Source organism: Salmo salar, chromosome 16 (genome assembly GCF_965601325.2).
Source record: "Salmo salar chromosome 16, fSalSal1, whole genome shotgun sequence".
In the NCBI taxonomy this organism is placed as follows: domain Eukaryota; kingdom Metazoa; phylum Chordata; class Actinopteri; order Salmoniformes; family Salmonidae; genus Salmo; species Salmo salar.
Genome location: NC_138306.1, coordinates 15863638 through 15885734, shown reverse-complemented (window position 1 = coordinate 15885734; position 22097 = coordinate 15863638). Strand labels below are relative to the sequence as shown.

Below are 22097 nucleotides of genomic sequence, written 5' to 3'. Positions count from 1 at the left end.
CTGGAAGCAACCTCAGCACAAGAACTGTTCGTTGGGAGCTTCATGAAATGGGTTTCCATGGCCGAGCAGCTGCACACAAGCCTAACATCCCCATGCGCAATGCCAAGTGTCGGCTGGAGTGGTGTAAAGCTCGCTGTAATTGGACTCTGGAGCAGTGGAAACACTCCAGAAGAGTGGAGGCTGTTATAGCAGGTAAAGTGGGGACCAACTCCATATTAATGCCCATGATTTTGGAAGGAGCTGTTCGAGCAGGTGTCCACATACTTTTGGTCATGTAGTGCAGTGTTTCCCAACCAGGGGTACTAAGACCCCCTGGGGTACTTGGCCTATCCACAGAGGGTAAATGTTTATGTGCTTCTGAATCTCAGTCTCTTCAGCCCAGCGAGTGGGTTTATGAGCTTGTAGTAACGAGTGACTCCGCTTTCGGATTGCATTACATAGCCACCGCCTTTGGAGGCTGGAAAGTCCCACCTATTTCATTCGCTGAAAGGCCCGTCACTTGTTAGCAGTATTATACAGCCAAAACATTAAGGAACTGGCAGTCTCTCTTTCTCCTTCTCACTCCCTATTCTCTTCTATTGAATTATATGTAGCCTATTATTTAAACACTTAGCTAAGTGGGCAGGGGGTAACACATTACATTCTCTAATTGTAATTTTAAACTGGGTGGTTCGAGCCCTGAATGCTGATTGACTTACAGCCGTGGTATATCCGACCGTATAACACAGGTATGACAAAACATGTATTTTTACTGTTCTAATTACGTTGGTAACCAGTTTATAATAGCAATAAGGCACCTCAGGGGTTTGTATACCATGGCTAAGGGCTGTATCCAGGCACTCCGCGTTGCGTCGTGCGTAAGAATAGCCCTTAGCCGTGGTATATTGGCCATATACCACACCCCCTTGTGCCTTATTGCTTAAATATGTAGTTACACTGTTATATGGTAGTAAATAAGACAATGGTCATCTATAAGGCATGTATTTTAAGGGTCCATAATAAACCATTTATAAGGCATTCATAAATTGTGTTTAGCATTTATTTATAATTTCTCCCACATTAATAAACAATTTACTAATCATTAGAAAATTATTTTTGCATTCCCCAATCTAAAGTGAGTGCTATTTATACTTTATAAATACTTTATAAATGTTTTGAGTGACCAGTTTAATATCTCACAAAAAGATGGCCATGCCATTGGTAGACATTCCTGCAGTACCTGGTAAAATAACAAGCACACAAAACAGGATGTTCACGGAAATATATATGTACTGTATGCATGTGTGAATAACTAGCTAACTTACATTGACAAATGTGGGAGGAATAGTTCATAAATGGTGTGCAAACAGTTTGTAAATACCTTATAAAGTGTTAATTATGGACCCTTGAAATAAAATGTTACCCTAGGATGTTGCTGGGCCCAGCACAGGCAGTGTGGTCCCTGGTCTTCTGGTCCCAGTGATGCTAGACACATGTACTGCCAGGTTTTTTATATTTTGGCTCTATATTATATACAGTGCCTTCAGAAAGTATTCAAACCCGCTGACTTTTTCCACATTTTGTTGTGTTACAGCCTGAATTTAAAATGGATTAAATTGAGATTTAAACCACATAATGTCAAAGTGAAATTATGTTTTTCAAAATGTTTACAGATTAATTGCAAGCCTAAATAAGTTCAGGAGTAAAAATGATCTAACAAGTCACATAATAAGTTGCATGGACACACTCTTTGTGCAATAATAGCGTTTAACATGATTTTTGAATGACTACCTCATCTCTGTACCCCACACATACAATTATCTGTAAGGTCCATCATTCGAGCAGTGAATTTCAAATTTCAAAACACAGATTCAACCACAAAGACCAGAGCGGTTATCCAATGCCTCGCATAGAAGGGCACATATTGGTAGATGGGTAAAAAAAAATCAACAGACAATGACTATCCTTTTGAGCAGGGTGAAGTTATTCATTACACTGGATGGTGTATCAATAAACCCAGTCACTACAAATATACAGGCATCCTTCCTAAATCACTTGCCGGAGAGGAACAAAACCGCTCAGGGATTTCACCATGAGGCCAATGCTGACTTTAAAATAGTTACAGAGTTTAATGGCGGTGATAGGAGGATGGATCAACAGCATTGTAGTTAGGCAAGTCAGTTAAGAACAAATTCTTATTTACAATGACGTCCTACCCCAGCCAAACCCTAACCCGCATGACACTGGGCCAATTGTGCGCCGCCCTCCACAATACTAACCTAACATACAAGCCAGCCACACTAATGTGTTGGAGGAAACACGGTACAACTGGCGACCGTATCAGCATGCACGCGCCCGGCCCACCACAGGAGTCGCTAGAGCGCGATGGGACAAGGACATCCCGGCTGGCCAAACCTTCCCCTAACCCAGACGACGCTGGGCTAATTGTGCGCTGCCTCATGGGTCTCCCGGTCGCGGCCGGGATCAGTGCTGTGCCTTAGACCGCTGCGCCATTCGGGAGGCCCCAGCAATTCACTTTTGGTCCTGAATACAAAGTGTTCCTACTTACATGTACAAATTACCTTGACTAACCTGTACCCCCACACATTGACTTGGTACCGGTACCCCCTGTATATAGCCTCATTATTGTTATTTTATTGTGTTACTTTTTTATTTATTTAGTCAACATTTTCTTAACCAACAATGCAGTTCAAGAAATAGAGTTAAGGGCTTGTAAGTAAGCATTTCACGGTAAGGTCTACACCTGTTGTATTCGGCGCATGTGACAAATAAAATTTGATTTGATTAGATTTTTATGTTTGGGGCAAATCCAGTAGAACACATTACTGAGTTGCACTCTCCACATTTTCAGACATAGTGGTGTCTGCATCATGTTATGGGTATGGTTGTAATCGTTAAGGATTGGGGAGTTTTTCAGGATAAAAAGAAAGAGAATAGAGCTAAGCACAGGCAAATTCCCAAAGGAAAACCTGGTTCAGTCTGCTTTAACCCAACAACGGGAGAGGAATTCACCTTTCAGCATGACAATACACTGGAGTTGCTTAGCATGAAGACAGTGGCCGAGTTACAGTTTTGAGTTAAATCTGCTTGAAAATCAATGGTAAGACCTGAAAATGGTTGTCTAGCAATGATCAACAATCAATGTGACAGACATAAAAGAACTATGAAAAGAATAATTGGCAAATGTTGCACATTCCAGGTGTGAGAAGCTCTTAGAGACTTACCCAGAAAGACTGACCGCTGTAATTGCTATTAAAGGTGATTCTAACGTATTGACTCAGGGGGTTGAATACTTATTTAATCAAGATATTTTAGTGTTCTATGATTCACCATTTTTTATTACAAATGTTTAAAAAAAAATCAATGTTGGCAGAGTATTTTGAGTAGATCGTTGACAAAAAATGACAATTAAATCAATTTTAATCCCACTTTGTAACACAACAAAATGTGGAAAAAGTCAAGGGGTGTGAATAGTTTCTGTAGGTACTGTATGTAATAGTAATTTACTGTTAGGATAGGGGGGACATGTATGGCAGCCAGGCACTTGTATTTGTAATGTAAGTACACTGAAGAAAAATATAAATGCAACATGTAAAAAACATTAATGAGCTGAAATGAAAGATCCTAGAAATGTTCCATATGCACAAAATACTTATTTCTCTAAAACATTTTGCACAAATTTGTTTACATCCCTGTTAGTGAGCATTTCTCCTTTGCCAATATAATCCATCCACCTGACAGGAAGCTGATTAAACAGCATGATCATTACACAGGTGCACCTTGTACTGGAGACAGTTAAATGCCACCCTAAAATGTTAAGTTTTGTCACACAACACAATGCCACAGATGTCTCAAGTTTTGAGGGAGCGTGCAATTGGCACAATGACTGCAGGAAAATCCATCAGAGCTGGTGCCGAAGAATTTAATATTCATTTTGGCCTTTTTGGCACTGCAGTTTGACGCCGTAACCGACTTCAGTGGACAAAGGCTCACTTTCGATGGCCACTCTGGAGAAGTGTGCTCTTCACAGATGAATCCCGGTTTCAGATGGCAGACCGCGTGTATGGCGTTGTGTGGGCGAGCAGTTTGCTGATGTCAACATTGTGAACAGAGTGCCCCATGGGGTTATGGTATGGGCAGGCATAAGCTATGAACAACGAACACAATTGCATTTTATCGATGGCATTTTGAATGCACATAGATACCATGACGAGATGCTGAGGCCCATTGTCGTGCCATTCATCCGCTGCAATCACCTCATGTTTCAGCATGATAATGCACGGCCCCATGTCGCCAGGATCTGTACACAATTCCTGGAAGCTGAGCATGTTTGGGATGCTCTGGATCTACATGTACGACAGCATGTTCCAGTTCCCACCAATATCCAGCAACTTCGTACAGCCATTGAAGAGGAGTGGGACAACATTCCACAGGCCACAATCAACAGCCTGATCAACTCTATACATTTTTTTTACATTTTAGTAATTTAGCAGACGCTCTTATCCAGAGCGACTTACAGTAGTGAATGCATACATTTCATTTCATTTCATGCAGTAGTGTTCGAATGCATACATTTCATTACATTTCATGCATTTTTTGTTTTTGTACTGGCCCCCCGTGGGAATCCAACCCACAACCCTGGCATTGCACACACCATGCTGGCGTTGCAAACACCATGCTCTACCAACTGAGCCACAGTTGGTAGAGCATGCGAAGGAGATGTGTTGCGCTGCATGAGGCAAATGTTGGTCACACCAGATACTGACTGGTTTTCTGATCCAAGCCCCTACCTTCTTTTTTAAGGTATCTGTGACCAGCAGATGCATATCTGTATTCCCAGTCATGTGAAATCCGTAGATTAGGGCATATTGCATTTATTTCAATTGACTGATTTCCTTATATGAAGTGTAACTCAGTGAAACCTTTGAAATTGTTGCATATTGCGTTTATATTTTTGTTCAGTGTAGTTAGGCTTTCATAAGGTATTATGAGCCATTGGTCATCTATTAGGCAGTAATTGTTCTTCTTTATCTAATAAATGTGTTTATTCATTCACAACAAGGATGTTGCTGTGCCCAGCACAGTACTGTGGGAAAGGATGTTAGGCTTAGCAGAGACAGCTCAGAGGTGAGTGCAGTGGAAGTAGGAAGAAAAGAGAGACACAGATGTTCCTTAATATGTTGACTCGACGTAATAGCAATTAACACTTAGAAGTGACAGACAGACAGAGTGACAACAGACAGACAGACAGACAGACAGACAGACAGACAGACAGACAGACAGACAGACAGACAGACAGACAGACAGACAGACAGACAGACAGACAGACAGACAGACAGACAGACAGACAGACAGACAGACAGACAGACAGACAGACAGACAGACAGACAGACAGACAGACAGACAGACAGACAGACAGACAGACAGACAGACAGACAGACAGACAGACAGACAGACAGACAGACAGACAGACAGACAGACAGACAGACAGACAGACAGACAGACAGACAGACAGACAGACAGACAGACAGACAGACAGACAGGACAGGACAGGACAGGCCAGGACAGAGTGACAGCAGAGAAGATGCAGAGACAGACTGCACAACAGAGAGGCAACAGCGGCAAAGTTATAGTGGTGAGTTGTATCTCCAGTGGTGCTTTTACATGTTGTTCTGGTTTTAAACATGAGCTGGTTAAAAAAGGAGGACTTTGTTTCACCATTCACTGGTACAGTAAAAGTTGAGAATTGCTGTACTATAGTGTACTGCAGCCATACTCAACTGGTGGACCACGCTCTGGATCTGGACCCAGAACGGGGTCAATACTGACCACGGGTCCCTTCTTAAAAAACTCAGTCAGGCCTTTAACTTACTGCTGCTGAGAAATGTAATAGTACAATGCACAAAGTTCAATATCGAAATGGGCAGTTTTCCTCCTATGTCATTCACTGACAGACCCTAGAGAGCTATTTTTAACCTGTCAGAAATGTCAAGTTGGTCAACTACTGGCCATGTTAGCTAGCTGGGTAAATTAGCTAACCAGCTATCTAAATATTGTAGTTATCATGGCCAGATTACATGCCCTGGGGCCTCGACCTCCAGGGGTACCGCATTTGATTTTGTTTAGTCACTCAGGTGTCCTAACACACATAACATGCATGCGGTGATGTGGGCTGGTGTGGCTAAAATGCCAGGGCTGAATTTTTGTCCCAGTCCACCCCTGGCCACCTGTTGTTTCTCTCCAGTTTCTTATCAATGGAAATTATTAGCCATAATCCCCAGTGTATTATCTAGCTTCAGTCCGCTAGTTTAGATTACACATCCCGTAATTGGCACTCCTCGCCGAGACATGGGTGTGGATTGAAAAACGAACCATGTTACAAGTTCATGTGAAACCTATCACTGTCACGTCCCCTGTCCCTGTATTATTCCTGAGATAATTACATTTAAAACATTGTTTTGGCTTGTGTTTTCCCCATTTACCCAACTGTGTCGTCAGGGTTCTTATAATATGTGTGAGGGGCTGGATGAGGTATCGGATGATGTCTGAAGGATCAGGGAGGGTGTTTCTACTCATGTCATCAGCATCATGTCATCCAATCAGCTCAGGCCAGTCTTAGCAAAGTACGTTAGGCCTGAAGTACATTAGGCCTCCCACAGAACTCCATCTAACAAACACATGGGGGATCTGAAAATCCACCTTTAGGTTCGATTATTATTTTTACAGGATTGTCACTGAGCAATGTTGTAATGGGTGTGTCTCTGACCCTAGTCCGAGTAATAGCTCCATTAGCTAATAAAACACGAGTTTGTTATCGGGTTTCAAAGTGCACTGGAATCATGGGGGGGCCTTTCTGGATGACTGCCCTAGCTGTCATTGAATGTGTGAGACAATAGGAAGACGTGTGGCTCCTTAACTTCTGACCCTTGACCCAACCCCTCACTTCCGCTCGCAGGAGAGGCCTACATGAGACTGAACAAGCTGACCGATGCCGAGCACTGGTACAAAAAGTCCCTGAGAGCCAAGCCAGACCACATCCCAGCACACCTGACCTACGGCAAACTCCTCGCCCTCACGGTAAGTTGTTCTTCATCATCGTTAGCATCTTCTTCTTCTTTCGTATCCTTCTTCAGCTTCGCAAGTAGCCCGAGAGTCTGTATGCAGTTAATCAATGGCTTGTGCGGGCTTGTGTGAGGATAACATTGAATTTCTCAAGGTGCCCCATCGTCCTGTGGCGTTAGCTTCCTGATTGAAACCCATGTCACGACTGCCCTGTGTATTTTTAAGATCTTTTACCAAATCCCCGGACTAATTCTTAACAGGCACTCCATATTGAACCCTAATCAATGGCTCGAGCTAACTAACCAGCGTCTGAAACACATTAGCCCTGAGGAATCTCTGTGGAGTGGCTGATCTGATGTGCATCAACCTCTAACTCCAGACCCTGCTGCCTTTTGTGCCTCCTTCTGTGTCTCTGTGCACTCAGATGATATTGACCAAGGTCATGTGGTTGACCCGTGTTTGACTGAGGAGAAAGGCTGGTTTGTGTGCTGGGGGTAGTTCACTCCACAGGGTTCCAGAGTTCACAGGGAAGGGGTCATGTGGTGCACACAGTGAGCAGTGACAGATCGGGCCCAGGATGGTGTGTAGAAACAGGGAAAGAGGGGTGAAGGTGGTCCCCCTCTCCCCAGGCTGACGCCACTCTCTTCCAGGCAGCAGCCCAGCGTCTGGCCCCTGATGGAGGGACATGAATGTGTTCAAAGGTCCTGGGATGGGGATGAGCCCTCTGGAGTGCTTAAGAAGGACCAGGCCCTTCCTGTCTGTCTCCCCTCATTTCCAGTGCTTTACCGGAGCCCTTTTCAAGTCCCATTCAATTGTTGGGTCAGGACAATCAGGATAAATAAAGAAAACAGTATCTATTTGCCCTCATCACTTCTCGGCAAGCAAGGATACCTTTGATGGTGAACTTTATTGATTGGCAATAATGTTATCTGTGATAATAATGGCCATGGCCATTTTAATTTAATTCTGAACTAATGTGAAGCAAGAAATACAGTTGAAGTCGGAAGTTTACATACACCTTAGCCAAATACATTTAAACTCAGTTTTTCACAATTACTGACATTTAATCCTAGTAAAACTTCCCTGTCTTAGGTTAGTTAGGATCACCACTTTTTTTAGAATGTGAAATGTCAGAATAATAGTAGAGAGAATTATTTATTTCAGCTTTTATTTCTTTCATCACATTCTCAGTGGGTCAGAAGTTTACATACACTCAATTAGTATTTGGTAGCATTGCCTTTAAATTGTTTAACTTGGGTCAAATATTTTGGGTAGCCTTCCACAAGCTTCCCACAATAAGTTGGGTGAATTTTGTCCCATTCCTCCTAACAGAGCTGGTGTAACTGAGTCAGGTTCGTAGGCCTCCTTGCTCGCACACGCTTTTTCAGTTCTGCCCACAAATCTTCTATAGGATTGAGGTCAGGGCTTTGTGATGGCCACTCCAATACCTTGACTTTGTTGTCCTTAAGCCATTTTGCCACAACTTTGGAAGTATGCTTGGAGTCGTTGTCCATTTGGAAGACCCATTTGCGACCAAGCTTTAACTTCCTGACTGATGTCTTGAGATGTTGCTTCAATATATCCACATAATTTTCCACCCTCATGATGCCATCTATTTTGTGAAGTACACCAGTCCCTCCAGCAGCAAAGCACCCCCACAACATGATGCTGCCACCCCCGTGCTTCACAGTTGGGATGGTGTTCTTCGGCTTGCAAGCCTCCCTCTTTTTCCTTCAAACATAACGATGGTCATTATGGCCAAACAGTTCTATTTTTGTTTCATCAGACCAGAGGACATTTCTCCAAAAAGTACGACCTTTGTCCCCATGTGCAGTTGCAAACCGTAGTCTGGCTTTTTTATGGCGGTTTTGGAGCAGTGGCTTCTTCCTTGGTGAGCGGCCTTTCAGGTTATGTTGATATAGGACTCATATTACTGTAGCTATAGATACTTTTGCACCTGTTTCCTCCAGCATCTTCACAAGGTCCTTTGCTGTTGTTCTGGGATTTATTTGCACTTTTCGCACTAAAGTACGTTCATCTCTAGGAGACAGAACGTGTCTCTTTCCTGAGCGGTATGATGGCTGTGTGGTCCCATGGTGTTTATACTTGCGTACTATTGTTTATACAGATGAACGTGGTACCTTCAGGGGTTTGGAAATTGCTCCCAAGGATGAACCAGACGTCTACAATTTTTTTCTGAGGTCTTGGCTGATATCTTTTGATTTTTCCATGATGTCAAGCAAGGAGGCACTGAGTTTGAAGGTAGGCCTTGAAATATATCCACAGGTAGACCTCCAATTGACTCAAATGATGTCAATTAGCCTATCAGAAGCTTCTAAAGCCATGACATAATTTTCTGGAATTTTCCAAGCTGTTTAAAGGCACAGTCAACTTAGTGTATGTAAACTTCTGACCCACTGGAATTGTGTTTCAGTGAATTATAAGTGCCAAAACTATGGTTTGTTAACAAGAAATTTGTGGAGTGGTTGAAAAATGAGGTTTAATGACTCCAACCTAAGTGTATGTAAACTTCCGACTTGAAATGTATGTCAGTTCTGATTACATTTTATTAGAAAAAGAATGTATTAAGGGGAAACTAGAGTATTCAGTATTTATCCCTAAATGTATCCATGATCTAATTGTACATGTTGAACAAAACTGTGGTGAGCTGAGTAGTGTGTTTAAATAACAGTTTTGCAGGTATTTAAGAGAAAAGTTATTTCTTAACCCTTTGACACATACCAACAAACAAGTGTGATCATTCTACAGTGGTTCCTGCAGCGTACGCTCAAACTGGTGTGATCATTCTACAGTGGTCCCTGCAGCGTACTCTCAAACCGGTGTGATCATTCTACAGTGGTTCCTGCAGCGTACTCTCAAACCGGTGTGATCATTCTACAGTGGTTCCTGCAGCGTACTCTCAAACCGGTGTGATCATTCTACAGTGGTTCCTGCAGCGTACGCTCAAACCGGTGTGATCATTCTACAGTGGTCCCTGCAGCGTACTCTCAAACCGGTGTGATCATTCTACAGTGGTCCCTGCAGCGTACTCTCAAACCGGTGTGATCATTCTACAGTGGTCCCTGCAGCGTACTCTCAAACCGGTGTGATCATTCTACAGTGGTCCCTGCAGCGTACTCTCAAACCGGTGTGATCATTCTACAGTGGTCCCTGCAGCGTACTCTCAAACCGGTGTGATCATTCTACAGTGGTCCCTGCAGCGTACTCTCAAACCGGTGTGATCATTCTACAGTGGTCCCTGCAGCGTACGCTCAAACCGGTGTGATCATTCTACAGTGGTTCCTGCAGCGTACTCTCAAACCGGTGTGATCATTTTACAGTGGTCCCTGCAGCGTACTCTCAAACCGGTGTGATCATTCTACAGTGGTCCCTGCAGCTTACTCTCAAACCGGTGTGATCATTCTACAGTGGTCCCTGCAGCGTACGCTCAAACCGGTGTGATCATTCTACAGTGGTTCCTGCAGCGTACTCTCAAACCGGTGTGATCATTCTACAGTGGTCCCTGCAGCTTACTCTCAAACCGGTGTGATCATTCTACAGTGGTTCCTGCAGCGTACGCTCAAACCGGTGTGATTAGAACACTTATTTAGATCGTCCAGTTTCGATTGACGCAACAGTCAGCATTTGAGCTGGCCACACTGTTTTTTCACAGAAACATTTTGCACAAACACAGCCCTTACAAAGCTATGTCCTGAATGTGACCAGTGTATTTTTGATGGCACTATTCAGACATACATAGAAGTAGCGACAGCATAACACAATCCTCCAAACCCGGAAAATGTAGGCTATATTAGTCCTAGCGCTAACTGGGGAAAGATTGACGTAACATAAGCAGTCATATTTAGCTAACTCTTATAATAATTGAGTAAAACACTTTCAAAAAAATCGAAAGTAATCCGACGATGGGTAGTTTGTGCACTCCACAATGTTTGTTTTTTCGCGTAAACCAAAGATAAGAAGAGGAGACAAAATTAGTTTGCAGTATGTAATTATATTGAAGGGGGTGTGTCGTTTACCATCATTCACTTCCCTTCATGCACTTCCAGAAGTTTACTTGAAAGATGAGTGAAACATTCCTTCACCTTGATTATAACATGTTTGGTCTGAAAGACCTTTACGTGACACCCAGAAGGCATTGTATAATGTCAACAAACATGGTGCCAAACATAGCTTGCAAATAGCTTAACTCATCATACAACCTTCAAAAAAGTATTTTACACACATCATAGGTGTCCATTACAATATATACAATAATCAGAATGCATGATTTGTCACCAGTACTTGAAAATGTGAATAAAACTGTAAATACATTATGCTCCATTCATACTCTATGCTACAGTAGAAACGCCAACACGATATTTACATTTACATTTACATTTAAGTCATTTAGCAGACGCTCTTATCCAGAGCGACTTACAAATTGGTGCATTCACCTTATGATATCCAGTGGAACAACCACTTTACAATGCCAGAGCACCCCAATGAAAATAAGGCACTTACTTTGATAGGAACGCACACATATCCAAAGTTATTATTTGTAAGGAAAACAATTGTGAAGGCAATGCGAGCGCCGGCCAGAAAATGTGCCAGGGGGAAAAAGTTTGTGCAAGACTGCGCAAATGTCTGCATACTTGATCTGCGGAAACACTGGGGAAGTGCTTGGGCTCTCTTTGAAGAGAGAAGTTTGTCCGGCTCAGTAAAGCCTATCACATTTTGGAACAGTGAATGCATTCTGACATCACATCAGGGGCGGAAATCGCGGGGGGGACGGGGGGGACACGACCCCCCCATCCTGGGAAAAATATGATTTGTCCCCCCCAATATATCACTGAAACGTAACTATGTAATTTAAATAATATTAATAATACGCAATGAAAGCAATTGTGCTGATTATAGACACTTAATAGCGCGTTTTTAAGTTTCAAAAGATTGCGACCCCCCCACCCTTTTCCTCACAATGGTTTGATCCACTGGCAAGGTAACAGAGGGGTCGTAGCCACTGTCTGAAAGGCACTCAATGAACGTAACTGACGTGAGGTTAATCCAGTCAATCGCGCACACACACTAGCTGAATATGCAGAGCTAGCGCGCAAATATTAACTATTAAGCTAGCTAGTACCTATTCCATTTATGTGGCCTCGTCAAAGATGGAATCTTTGCTATCGTCAATTTATTCTGAGATCAGCATGCAGATGATCTAAGTTAGTGCTTCAAAGTCCCTGTGATAAGGTTAGCGATAAACTGAAGTCCAAACTGAACAGAACTACACTCTCTTCTACCATTGTCTTAAATATATTTAATGGTCTCGTTGCAAAAGCTAAATTGTCGCAAGGGAACTTTTATTTATTTATTTTATTTAACCCGGGTAGCAAAGATTATAGCAAACACCACTGAAACTGAATTGGTGCTCGCTAGCTTTGCAAATTCAGCTATTGTTGGAAGCCAGCCAATATGAAACAAACTATTAAAATTACAAAAGGTTGCAGCATATGTTGTGTAAATGGTAAACTCATACAGCTGTCAACTCTTGTCATTTTAATCCGTTTTACATTTGCTAGCTACCTTTTAGATCGAAGCCCAAATAGAATGATAAAAGATAAGATGATAGAAGCCCATCTCCTACTGTAAATAACCTACACACTGTGTGTGTGTGTGTAGCCAGCCAGCCAGGTAGAAAAATGGCAGAAAAATAAAAGACGGACATCAGAGTATTTTTCAGTACACCAAAACGCAAAGTAAGAACCCTAGTAGCCTAATATCTCAAAGACTAGTTGATAAAATGTTCATAAGAAAGAAATGAAATTCTAATGGAAATGTTTCACAATGATGTCATTAGGCAGAGCAGGCAACAGATGGCACACAGACAGCAGAGTTGGGGACAGATATGCAGGGACAGGGAGTTTCAGGTAAGTTTGTTGAGTCTTTGTTTGGCAACATTATGAAAGGTTCTACATTTTTTTAACTTGTAAAATAGGAACATAATTGGAAAATGCCATGGATACCCCCACTCTCAACTTAAACTGGTGACTGAACTAAGATTTGTTAAAGGCAATGGTATTGCTGTTGTGAGTAGTTGTGTAGTTTTGGGTACCGGTAGTTAGGAGTACGGCAAACACCTTATTTCTTTGGTTCCTCAATATACATTTACCATATTACAATGTAGGCTATGTGTTACAGCACTACTTTTGGTGTCCCCCTCAGGAATTGCTCTTGAGAAAATTTCATGTATTTGTCCCCCCCAAAGTTGATATCAGATTTTCGCCCCTGCATCACATGCATAAAAAACTCATGCTGGGGTGACCGTTAGCTGACACTAATTGGTAAGGATTAACAGAAGCCACTAGACACAATCTCTGAAACTTACATCTGTCACAGCATACACTGGCTGAACAACACTATCAAAAGAAGAAGAAAAATGGCAGGGAGGGTAAAACTCACTGAATCACTGGCCACTTTAATAATGGAACACTAGTCACTTTAATAATGGAACACTAGTCACTTTAATAATGTTTAAACGATGTTTACTTTGTGCCTTACTCATCTCATATGTATATATTGTCTTCTATTCTACTGTATTTTAGTCAATGCCAGTCCGACATTGCTCGATTGAATATTTTTATATTTCTTAATTCCATTCTTTTACTTTTAGATTTGTGTGTATTGCTGTGAATTGTCAGATACTACTGCACTGTTGGAGCTAGGAACACAACCATTTCGCTACACCCGCAATAACATCTGCTAAATATGTGTATGGACCAATTCCATTTGATTTGGTAAGGAGTGAGAAGTAGATGTTGTTTTATTTAAGAAAGGGCTATTGATTTAGAGGAAAGTGGGGAGTTCCGAGCTCAGGGCCATGTGCCTCTCTTCTGGATCTCAGGCAAAGATAGACAACGGCCTCCTTTCTCCTCTGGGTGTAAATTATGGGATGAGGAGAGGAGAGCGCTGTCAGACTTACAGGCTAGCTAACCTTGAGATGATTTTGAAAGAACAGAGCATAGTGTAAAATGCAGTGGCCGAACCAGCCCCAGCACACATTTGTATCTAAAACGGCCCAGGTCTGTATGTTTATTTATTACATTTTTTTGCTTTTTGGTTATTGTATTGCTAGATATTATTACTGCACTGTTGGAGCTAGAAACATAAGCATTTTGCTGCACCTGCGATAACATCTGCAAATCTGTGTAAGTCTGTGCTGTCCTGTCAGAGGTCCTAGGTTCATATCCTGGCAGGGGTTTGTGAGTATGGAGAGGGGTAGTGGTGCATTGGGGGATGTGATTCGCTCGCTTATGGTGGAGGTTGGTGTCATTCGAAGATATGCACCGTGGTGGTGGGTGTTATTGAACTCAGTCATTCACAAGTAATTTCCGGGCCTAGTGTGATGCAGGCTCCATTCATAATTACCTCGGTGGCTGCCAGAGCGGCAATACACATCTGTTCCGCGTCGGATGTCACCGGGAGATTAGGGGGTCAACACTAACAATAAATACAGTATGTGTGAAAACAGGATATTGCACCTCCGTAATCTGTTGATACTGAATAGGAAGTGGATATGGGTGGCAGGGATTTTTTTCATATTGTTTCTCCACCTTAGTAAACAGCCCCTTCACCAAACAGTCCCAGAGAGAGAGAAAGAGAGAGAGAGAGAGAGAGAGAGAGAGAGAGAGAGAGAGAGAGAGAGAGTTTCTTCCAAACACTGCAGACTGTCAGGCCGTCCATCAAACATAGTTATTAAGATGCTTTCTTTCTGCTGCTCTTACTGTGTTTGCTGTTACTGTGTTTGCTGCACAGCCAGGTTTAGAGCATTGGCTACATATTAGAGGTCTTCACGGGTCCAGAAAGTTGGACTTGTTCTGAAATGGTCCTGGGGCTTTCCCACCCAGAAACAATATGCATGAATTCATTTATTTTATATAGAGACCCTTTCTGAACGGACCCGATGACAACTAGACCCATTTTTTAACCTACTAAATTAACCAGAGCTGATAAAGGGGGAGAGGAGGGAGAGAGAGGTGCCGCTCTGGCAGACGGGGGAGGGGCATTATTGTGAGCGAGTGACACGGGGAACAGGGAGGGAGAGACAGCAACCAACCAAGCCGACTCGCGCTATAGTAGTTTAGCTGCCATAGCTAGTTTATTTATCATCAAATATGATTACATAGTACCTGTCTTGACTGCATCAAACCGGGAGAAGCTAGTTAAGCTAGCTAACGTTAGGTAGCTAGGCTAATTGAGGCTGCAGTGCATGACTTTTCTCAACCTACAGTTACAAATAACAACAACTCCATTCAGAATATTAAGTAGCAGCCTACCTGTTGGCTCTTGGTCGTTGTAGCCTATCCTTCTCCTTTAACTTTTAATTCTGTCATTTTAATTCCATCTTCCATTGTTTAGATATCTGGAGGCTCTATGATTATTGCTGCTTTGATGACTTATGATTGGCCAACAACAACAAGACACAGGTGCCATGCTCCACTCTCGTAAAAAGCAAGAGCAGCAGCATAGATGATAACATTTCCATCTTTCTCTCTACTGCAGATTTCACATTCAAATCTGTACTGGCCCTTCCGTCAGTTAACCTCTCCAGCGTCTCATCCCGTCAGCGGGATCAAAATCCAGCGAAAAATCATATCGCCAATTAGCATTAAAAAAAAATCATAATTTAAAAAAATATATATATATTATTATTATTTTTTTTTATAGATACACCTCTCCTGAATCGACCCACGTCGTCCGATTTCAAAAAGGTTTTACAGGAAAAGCAAATCATTAGATTATGTTAGATGAGTCCATCGTAAAAAGCAGCTTCATAGCCATTTTCCGACCAACCACTTGCATCACATATAATCAAAAAACAGCTAAATGCAGCACTAACCTTTTACAAACTTCATCAGATGGCACCCCTAGGACATCATGTTATACAATGCATGCATTCTTTTGTTCAATAAAGGTCATATTTATATATAAAAACAGCATTTTACATCGGCGTCTGACGTTGACTAAATAATTTCCCCTCAAATGCGTCCCGGTAAACAATGCTACAATTCCCTAAATTACTATCCGATAACGATTTTTTAAATTTATATTGTCAATCTAACATTTATAGATGAATATCTCTTGAGAACACCTGTCATACCAGATTTTAAATTAACTTTACTGGGTAATCACACTTTGCGATAAAAGGAGATGCGATACTCAGAAAATGAGCTAATATACAGAGCTCGGCGCCATCTTGGAAACAATCGCATGTCACATCTCATCTTGTATAATATTGTCAATAATCGCCTACCTTTAGTTGTCTTCATCAGAAAGCATCCCAGGTCCACAACAGATGTATTTTCGGTCGAAAAAGTCCATACTTCACGTTCCATTAGCCTGCTGTTGGTCGCGCGTCCTAGGGCTCTCTCCAAGCGCAGGGCTGAAGTTCCGGATAAAATGAGATTCTCCCGCCTGTAGGTTCGTTCAAACATGTCAAACGTTGTAAAACATTAATCTTCAGGGCCTGTAACACCAAGAGAGCCAATAAGATTCGAGGGGGATGATTTCATTGCCTTTAAAACCGTTTCCAAAGGTGGGGGTAGACATGGCCGCCGGCGTCATAATGGTGATGGCCCATCCCCTGTGACCAATTTCCAACGCGTCTCATTCACTGAGTTTCGACTGTATAAGGCTCAAACCACTGTGAAAAGACTGGCGACATCTAGTGGAAGCAATAGGAAGTGCTCACTGAACCATGGTTAACGGTGTGATTTATAGGGAAAGATGAGAAGTCGAGTCCACAATTCTGAATTCCACTTCCTGTTTCAATCGGTCTCGGGGTTTTGACTGCCATTTGAGTTCTGTTATACTCACAGACACCATTCAAACAGTTTTAGAAACTTTAGGGTGTTTTCTATCCATATATAATAAGTATATGCATGCCCTAGCTTCTGAGTTTGATTAGTAGGCCGTTGAAAATGGGAATGATTTTTTTTCAAAATGCGCTGTGGCGCCCCCTATCCTAGGGTATCCTCAAGAGGTTTTAAAGGAGAAGTTTTATTTTTACAACCAAATCTCTATTTTTGATGTAAATGACATATTATAGAAGGGTCCAGAAACCTTTTTATGTTTAAACCTTTCACATGTTTTAGAGAAACTTACCCCAAACAGCAAATCAGTTCCTCATCCTCGTTGTGTAGTATGGGGGAGAAAAAAAGACAAAAAAATGCTCCAAAAACATTCAAATACATCATTTTAGAAATGGCAAAGCTCTCACAATAGTGATGCAGGTCTTCAGATGTTGTACACATGAAACTGTGTCATTCCGAACATTATTTGCAACGTTATATTGCATTTTGTTTCAATGCCTCTTCGTCCATATTACAGGTAACTTCCAAAATAAAGGAAACACTTGAGTAAATGAGGGATATGAAGTATATTGAAAGCATCGGGTCTCGGTTTTTTGGGTACAGGTGGATCCGTGATGACCTCTACTACATACAAACCGCCACACTAAATATAGTTTTGATCTGGATACCTGACAGTTGTGAGAGGGAAAGCTAATGGGCTCAAGTGTTGAAATTATGCAGCTGGATTTCATTCAACAATCTGCTCAGAGAACTCCAAAGACTGATAAGGCAAAGCATGGATTCAAAAAGATGAGAACATCAATGGAGTCATTTTTCATCAGTAAAGAGAGTTCCTCACATCTCAGTCAAACCTGCAATGTATGTACCTCATACACTGTAGATTCTCTATCAATATTGTGAAATGAACATTAGACTATCCGGGTCCATTCAAAACCACACGCACAATGAGAGCCAGTGCATTAAATTGTTATAACGTGGTTTCCTGCCAGACATTTTGTCTGAACTTGAGTAAACAGAAATATGTTGATGTATGACTATTCCAGCTGCTCCTCAGCTGAGTGCTTTGTACTATTTGTGAATTTGAGTGTGAAAGCATACAGAAATAATGCCTTTCACACTGGATCTATTACTGTCACTTTCACGCCTTGAGCTGCATTTAACATACTTATTGCTCGTAAAATGTTCCATCATATCAATGAATAATACACTCAAACATTTACACTTGTGGATACTTGTTGAGTTATTGAAGGTCAGCCCAGTGAAAAATGGAGGCATGTATTTATACAGTGTTTTGATGTGTGTATTTTCTGTCATTTCTGTAATTTACGGTTCATCTGTAAAAGAGACCTTGGTCTCAGTATGATTCCCTAATAAAGTAAAGGTGAAATAAAATCCAGATCGGATTGCAGTGTTTAGATAAATGGCTTTTTTTAAAGACTTTGCAATTCAAATGTAGGAATTGTCTTCTTTCATTCTATATAATGGAATGCGTAAACATAATTTATTCTGGTTACTGGCTTATGTACTGTAAAATTAAGGGAGTCCTTGCTGCTTTTTTTTTTAACATAATCTAAAATGCTGTGGCATTTCTTATATTTAGATTTCTATAGGCAATGATTGATAACTGGCATTATGTTTATAGAATATAGATGTATTGTTTATCAGAGTGCAGCTGATACACAGATGAGCCCAGTGTTGTGTGCGTGAGACAGAGAGGCAGCTGTGCTGGCTGGAGCCTCTGTGTGTTAGCAGTGATTTGGTCCAGCTCTCTGAGGCCCCCGGGGGACTGGCTCCTCTGAGCCCCAATCTGTCATTGCTGCTGCTGCCCCTCATCAGGCTCGAGTAACCTAGCATGCCTCTCCACGTCCTCTCTCAAGATCTATGTCTCTATGTCCCCCGTACTGTGTGTGTGTGTGTGCATTTATATGTGTGTGTGCATGCGTGTGTGCGTGTCTGTTGTGTCTCGCTCTCTCAGCTGCAGTAGTTTGGCCACACACACCGCTTTTGTGGTCACACAAGTCTTATTTGTACAGATATAAGTGTGTTATGATTAAATGCTCAGACCAGGCAGTCAACTGTGCCAAGCATGACATTGTGTACTTTGAGCGTAAATCTTTCTTAGGATGACACAAGGTGTTAAAAGAATAATGTAGTTACATGTGTTTTATGTCTTCTTATTAAGATTTAATGTTACAGTTAGTTTGTGGCTTGGCAAAATCAGTTTTTACGTGTAAAATTATGTTTTTATATTGAAATTGACGGCATAGCAACGGCAGCAAATAGTGACAATGTATCTAATTAATCTCCCTTCTTAGGGTCAGAAGACTGAAGCAGAGAGGTACTTTCTGAAGGCCATCCAACTAGACCCCACTAAAGGAAATTGCTATATGCACTATGGTAAGTGGTACAGTTTGGGGTTTTGGGGTTTCTTTTGATTTACCAAAATTATATAAAGGTTATACTGTATACTATGGTTAATCTTCTGACATGCCATTGGCCACATTGAATCAACCAAATAGTGTACTTTTGCACTACAACAAAAAATATCTGTATGTTACACTGTTCTGACCTCATTCAACTCATGAGTTGAAATTCAAATTGAATTGGCTAAACCCCACAGGATGCAGAATTTTTATTTGCGTTTGAGTGGCAGGAAGTAGAATTGAATTCAGTGCAATTCAAAGAAATTCCACTCAGTCATAAAACATGAGCGTTTCATTAAATCTGACAGGTCACACTTCCAGATACCAAAGAATAAATAACTTTTCTCTGGAAACAATGTCCATATACTCTTTTAAACTTAGTGCTTAGAATAGACAATATTTCCACCAACCATTTCATTTGTTTGGCTTCTTTTTGAAGGCTTCAGGGTCAACTTGAGGGTTAAACTAATGCATTCTGGGAAATGAAGTATTCCCCCCCCATATTGAACAACATGTAAGTGATTATTGAAATATAATAACTTTGAATATTTGCTTACAGGTTTTGTTTTCCTTGATCATTCATTTTAAGAGTTTGTCCTGAAAATATTTTTTTTCAACAATACTGTAGGTATATAACGACATGTTTGATGTTTTATGTATAAGATGCATATTTTTATAGACTACACCTAATATAGAATAGAAGAGGTATTTGAATTTCATTGAATTTAATTATATTTCCTTTAATTCTAATTCTAATTCAAAATTGCAATTCTGTATCCTCTTTACTACTTGAATTGGATTTATACTTTTTTTTTCTATTAAATTCTGAATTGAGCCCAACCCCAAGAACAAGTCACTTCTCAAGACTACTCTCTCGCGGGTTTTTGAACCAAAGCCTACACACACCACACACACACACACACACACACACACACACACACACACACACACACACACACACACACACACACACACACACCACACACACACACACACACACACGTCTTGATTGGATCCCTTCCAGGTAGTTAGCAATGCTGGCTGACCTCTCTTCCTGTATTAAGGTTGTGTACGTGGCTGGTTGGGGAGGATAGCGTGCGGGAATATTCACACTATTGACCAATGAAGATAAACCCCAATTTCCTCACATTGTTCTCAAATATGACATGTGCACAGACGTGGAAAGAAGGAACGTGACAGTTGACATGTCTTTTCTGCTGAACACCATTTGATCTCACGAGAAACAACCAATTTCATCTCTACTAAAGTCACTTCAAGTGTCCTCTTTTGAAATGTGGGTTTGAGAGCGAGTGCCAGCAGATGAATTTGTGGTAATGTACCGTGTGATCATTCTTTCGTAAAATGAAAGAATTTCCTTTATTTCTTGATATTTTAAGCAACAGCTTTCACATATTCTTAACCACTCCAATAAAACAAGAGTTGACATATTGAAATCTATCCCCTGCCATAGCAGTGTTTCTAACCTGGAGGTGCTCTGCAATACATTGGAAATCAGTCAGTGCCGAAGTGGTCTCTCCTTTACCTAAGACCTGTAGCAGCAAAATCTACATTTCATCCGCAGCTATTTAGGAAAATATGCTTGGTTTCCACCAGTGGTCTGGGAGCATTGTACAGTAGTGGAGCTCACCAAAACCAACATTCTATTAATTCCTCCACAAACCTGACCCTCTCCGAGAGGTCCGACCCCAGTTCATGCCCCCATCAGGGATCCACACTCTAGCCTCAATAGGATGGGCTACAAAGGCCCTGCTCTATAATTTCAGCTGCACCTCAGACATACAGAACTCCAGCCAGGCCCGACGCACATGTAAGAGAAACATACCTATCAAGATCCTCCTAATTGGACAAATGGACCTGAGCGATACCCAAAGAGCGATGGCCAAAGAGCGATGGTACGCTCTGCTTGTATCTTGTGTTTCAGCAAATCATTCGTCGGCCGGCCGCTGTCCGCCCCATCTCCGCGGGCCAAACACAATATTCCCAGCAACTATTCATCCCACTCTAGGAATACATCCACATACAGCATTTTAACTTGGAGTTTCTGTTCTCTCTGGCTGCTCCCAGGTCAGTTTTTGTTGGAGGAGTCTCGTCTGCTGGAAGCGGCTGAGATGGCGGAGAAGGCGGCGCGTCTGGACAGCGGAGAGTTTGATGTTGTCTTCAGTGCAGCCCACATGCTCAGGTGAGTGTTGGATGGGACGGACACACTGTGAGGGAGGGGAGGGAACAAGAGCTGGGGGAGGGAGGGAGAGCTTCTACGGTCTGTACACTTTATCCCAGGGATTACAGCGCTCTACTGCCAGTGTGATTTACTTGGCCGGCTGCTGTAATCCCCTTCTCTGTTGCTGCAGCGGTAGCCAGGGAGCTGCCATCTTGTCTTAGATCGCCACGCAGCTACGTGCCTGCCTCTGCACTCCCTCTGCTGTTTCTGGCTCATTCATGAAAAGCCGGTTTCAAATCAGAGCAAAGTTCAGCAGCGCGGCGTCTGACTCACAGTTCTCCTGGAAGCCGCAAGCTGTTGTGTTTGAGGCGCAAGCCGCAAGTGGAAATGTGTAAATAGAGGAACGTGCCAATTTACAGTATGCCACACAGACTGAGGGAGCTCTGCTTAGAGCCAACAATATTATATTTACTAGTTTGGAGATGTCCCTTGTTTAGACTTATTAGGGTAAATCAGGGTTTTTCTGTGTGAGAATTACTACTGCTGGCTGTGGGAAATTACGAC

The 22097-nt window shown here is 41.9% G+C and overlaps 1 protein-coding gene across 1 annotated transcript in view; it reads left to right on the top strand.

Moving 5' to 3' along the window:
* Positions 1–22097, top strand: part of tmtc2b (transmembrane O-mannosyltransferase targeting cadherins 2b) — a 175660-nt gene that overhangs the window by 131774 nt on the left and 21789 nt on the right. The window contains exons 8-10 of the mRNA XM_014147934.3: positions 6956–7077; positions 19247–19328; positions 21440–21554. Of these exons, the coding sequence (XP_014003409.1) occupies positions 6956–7077; positions 19247–19328; positions 21440–21554 (319 nt within the window). The remainder of the gene's footprint in view (positions 1–6955; positions 7078–19246; positions 19329–21439; positions 21555–22097) is intronic.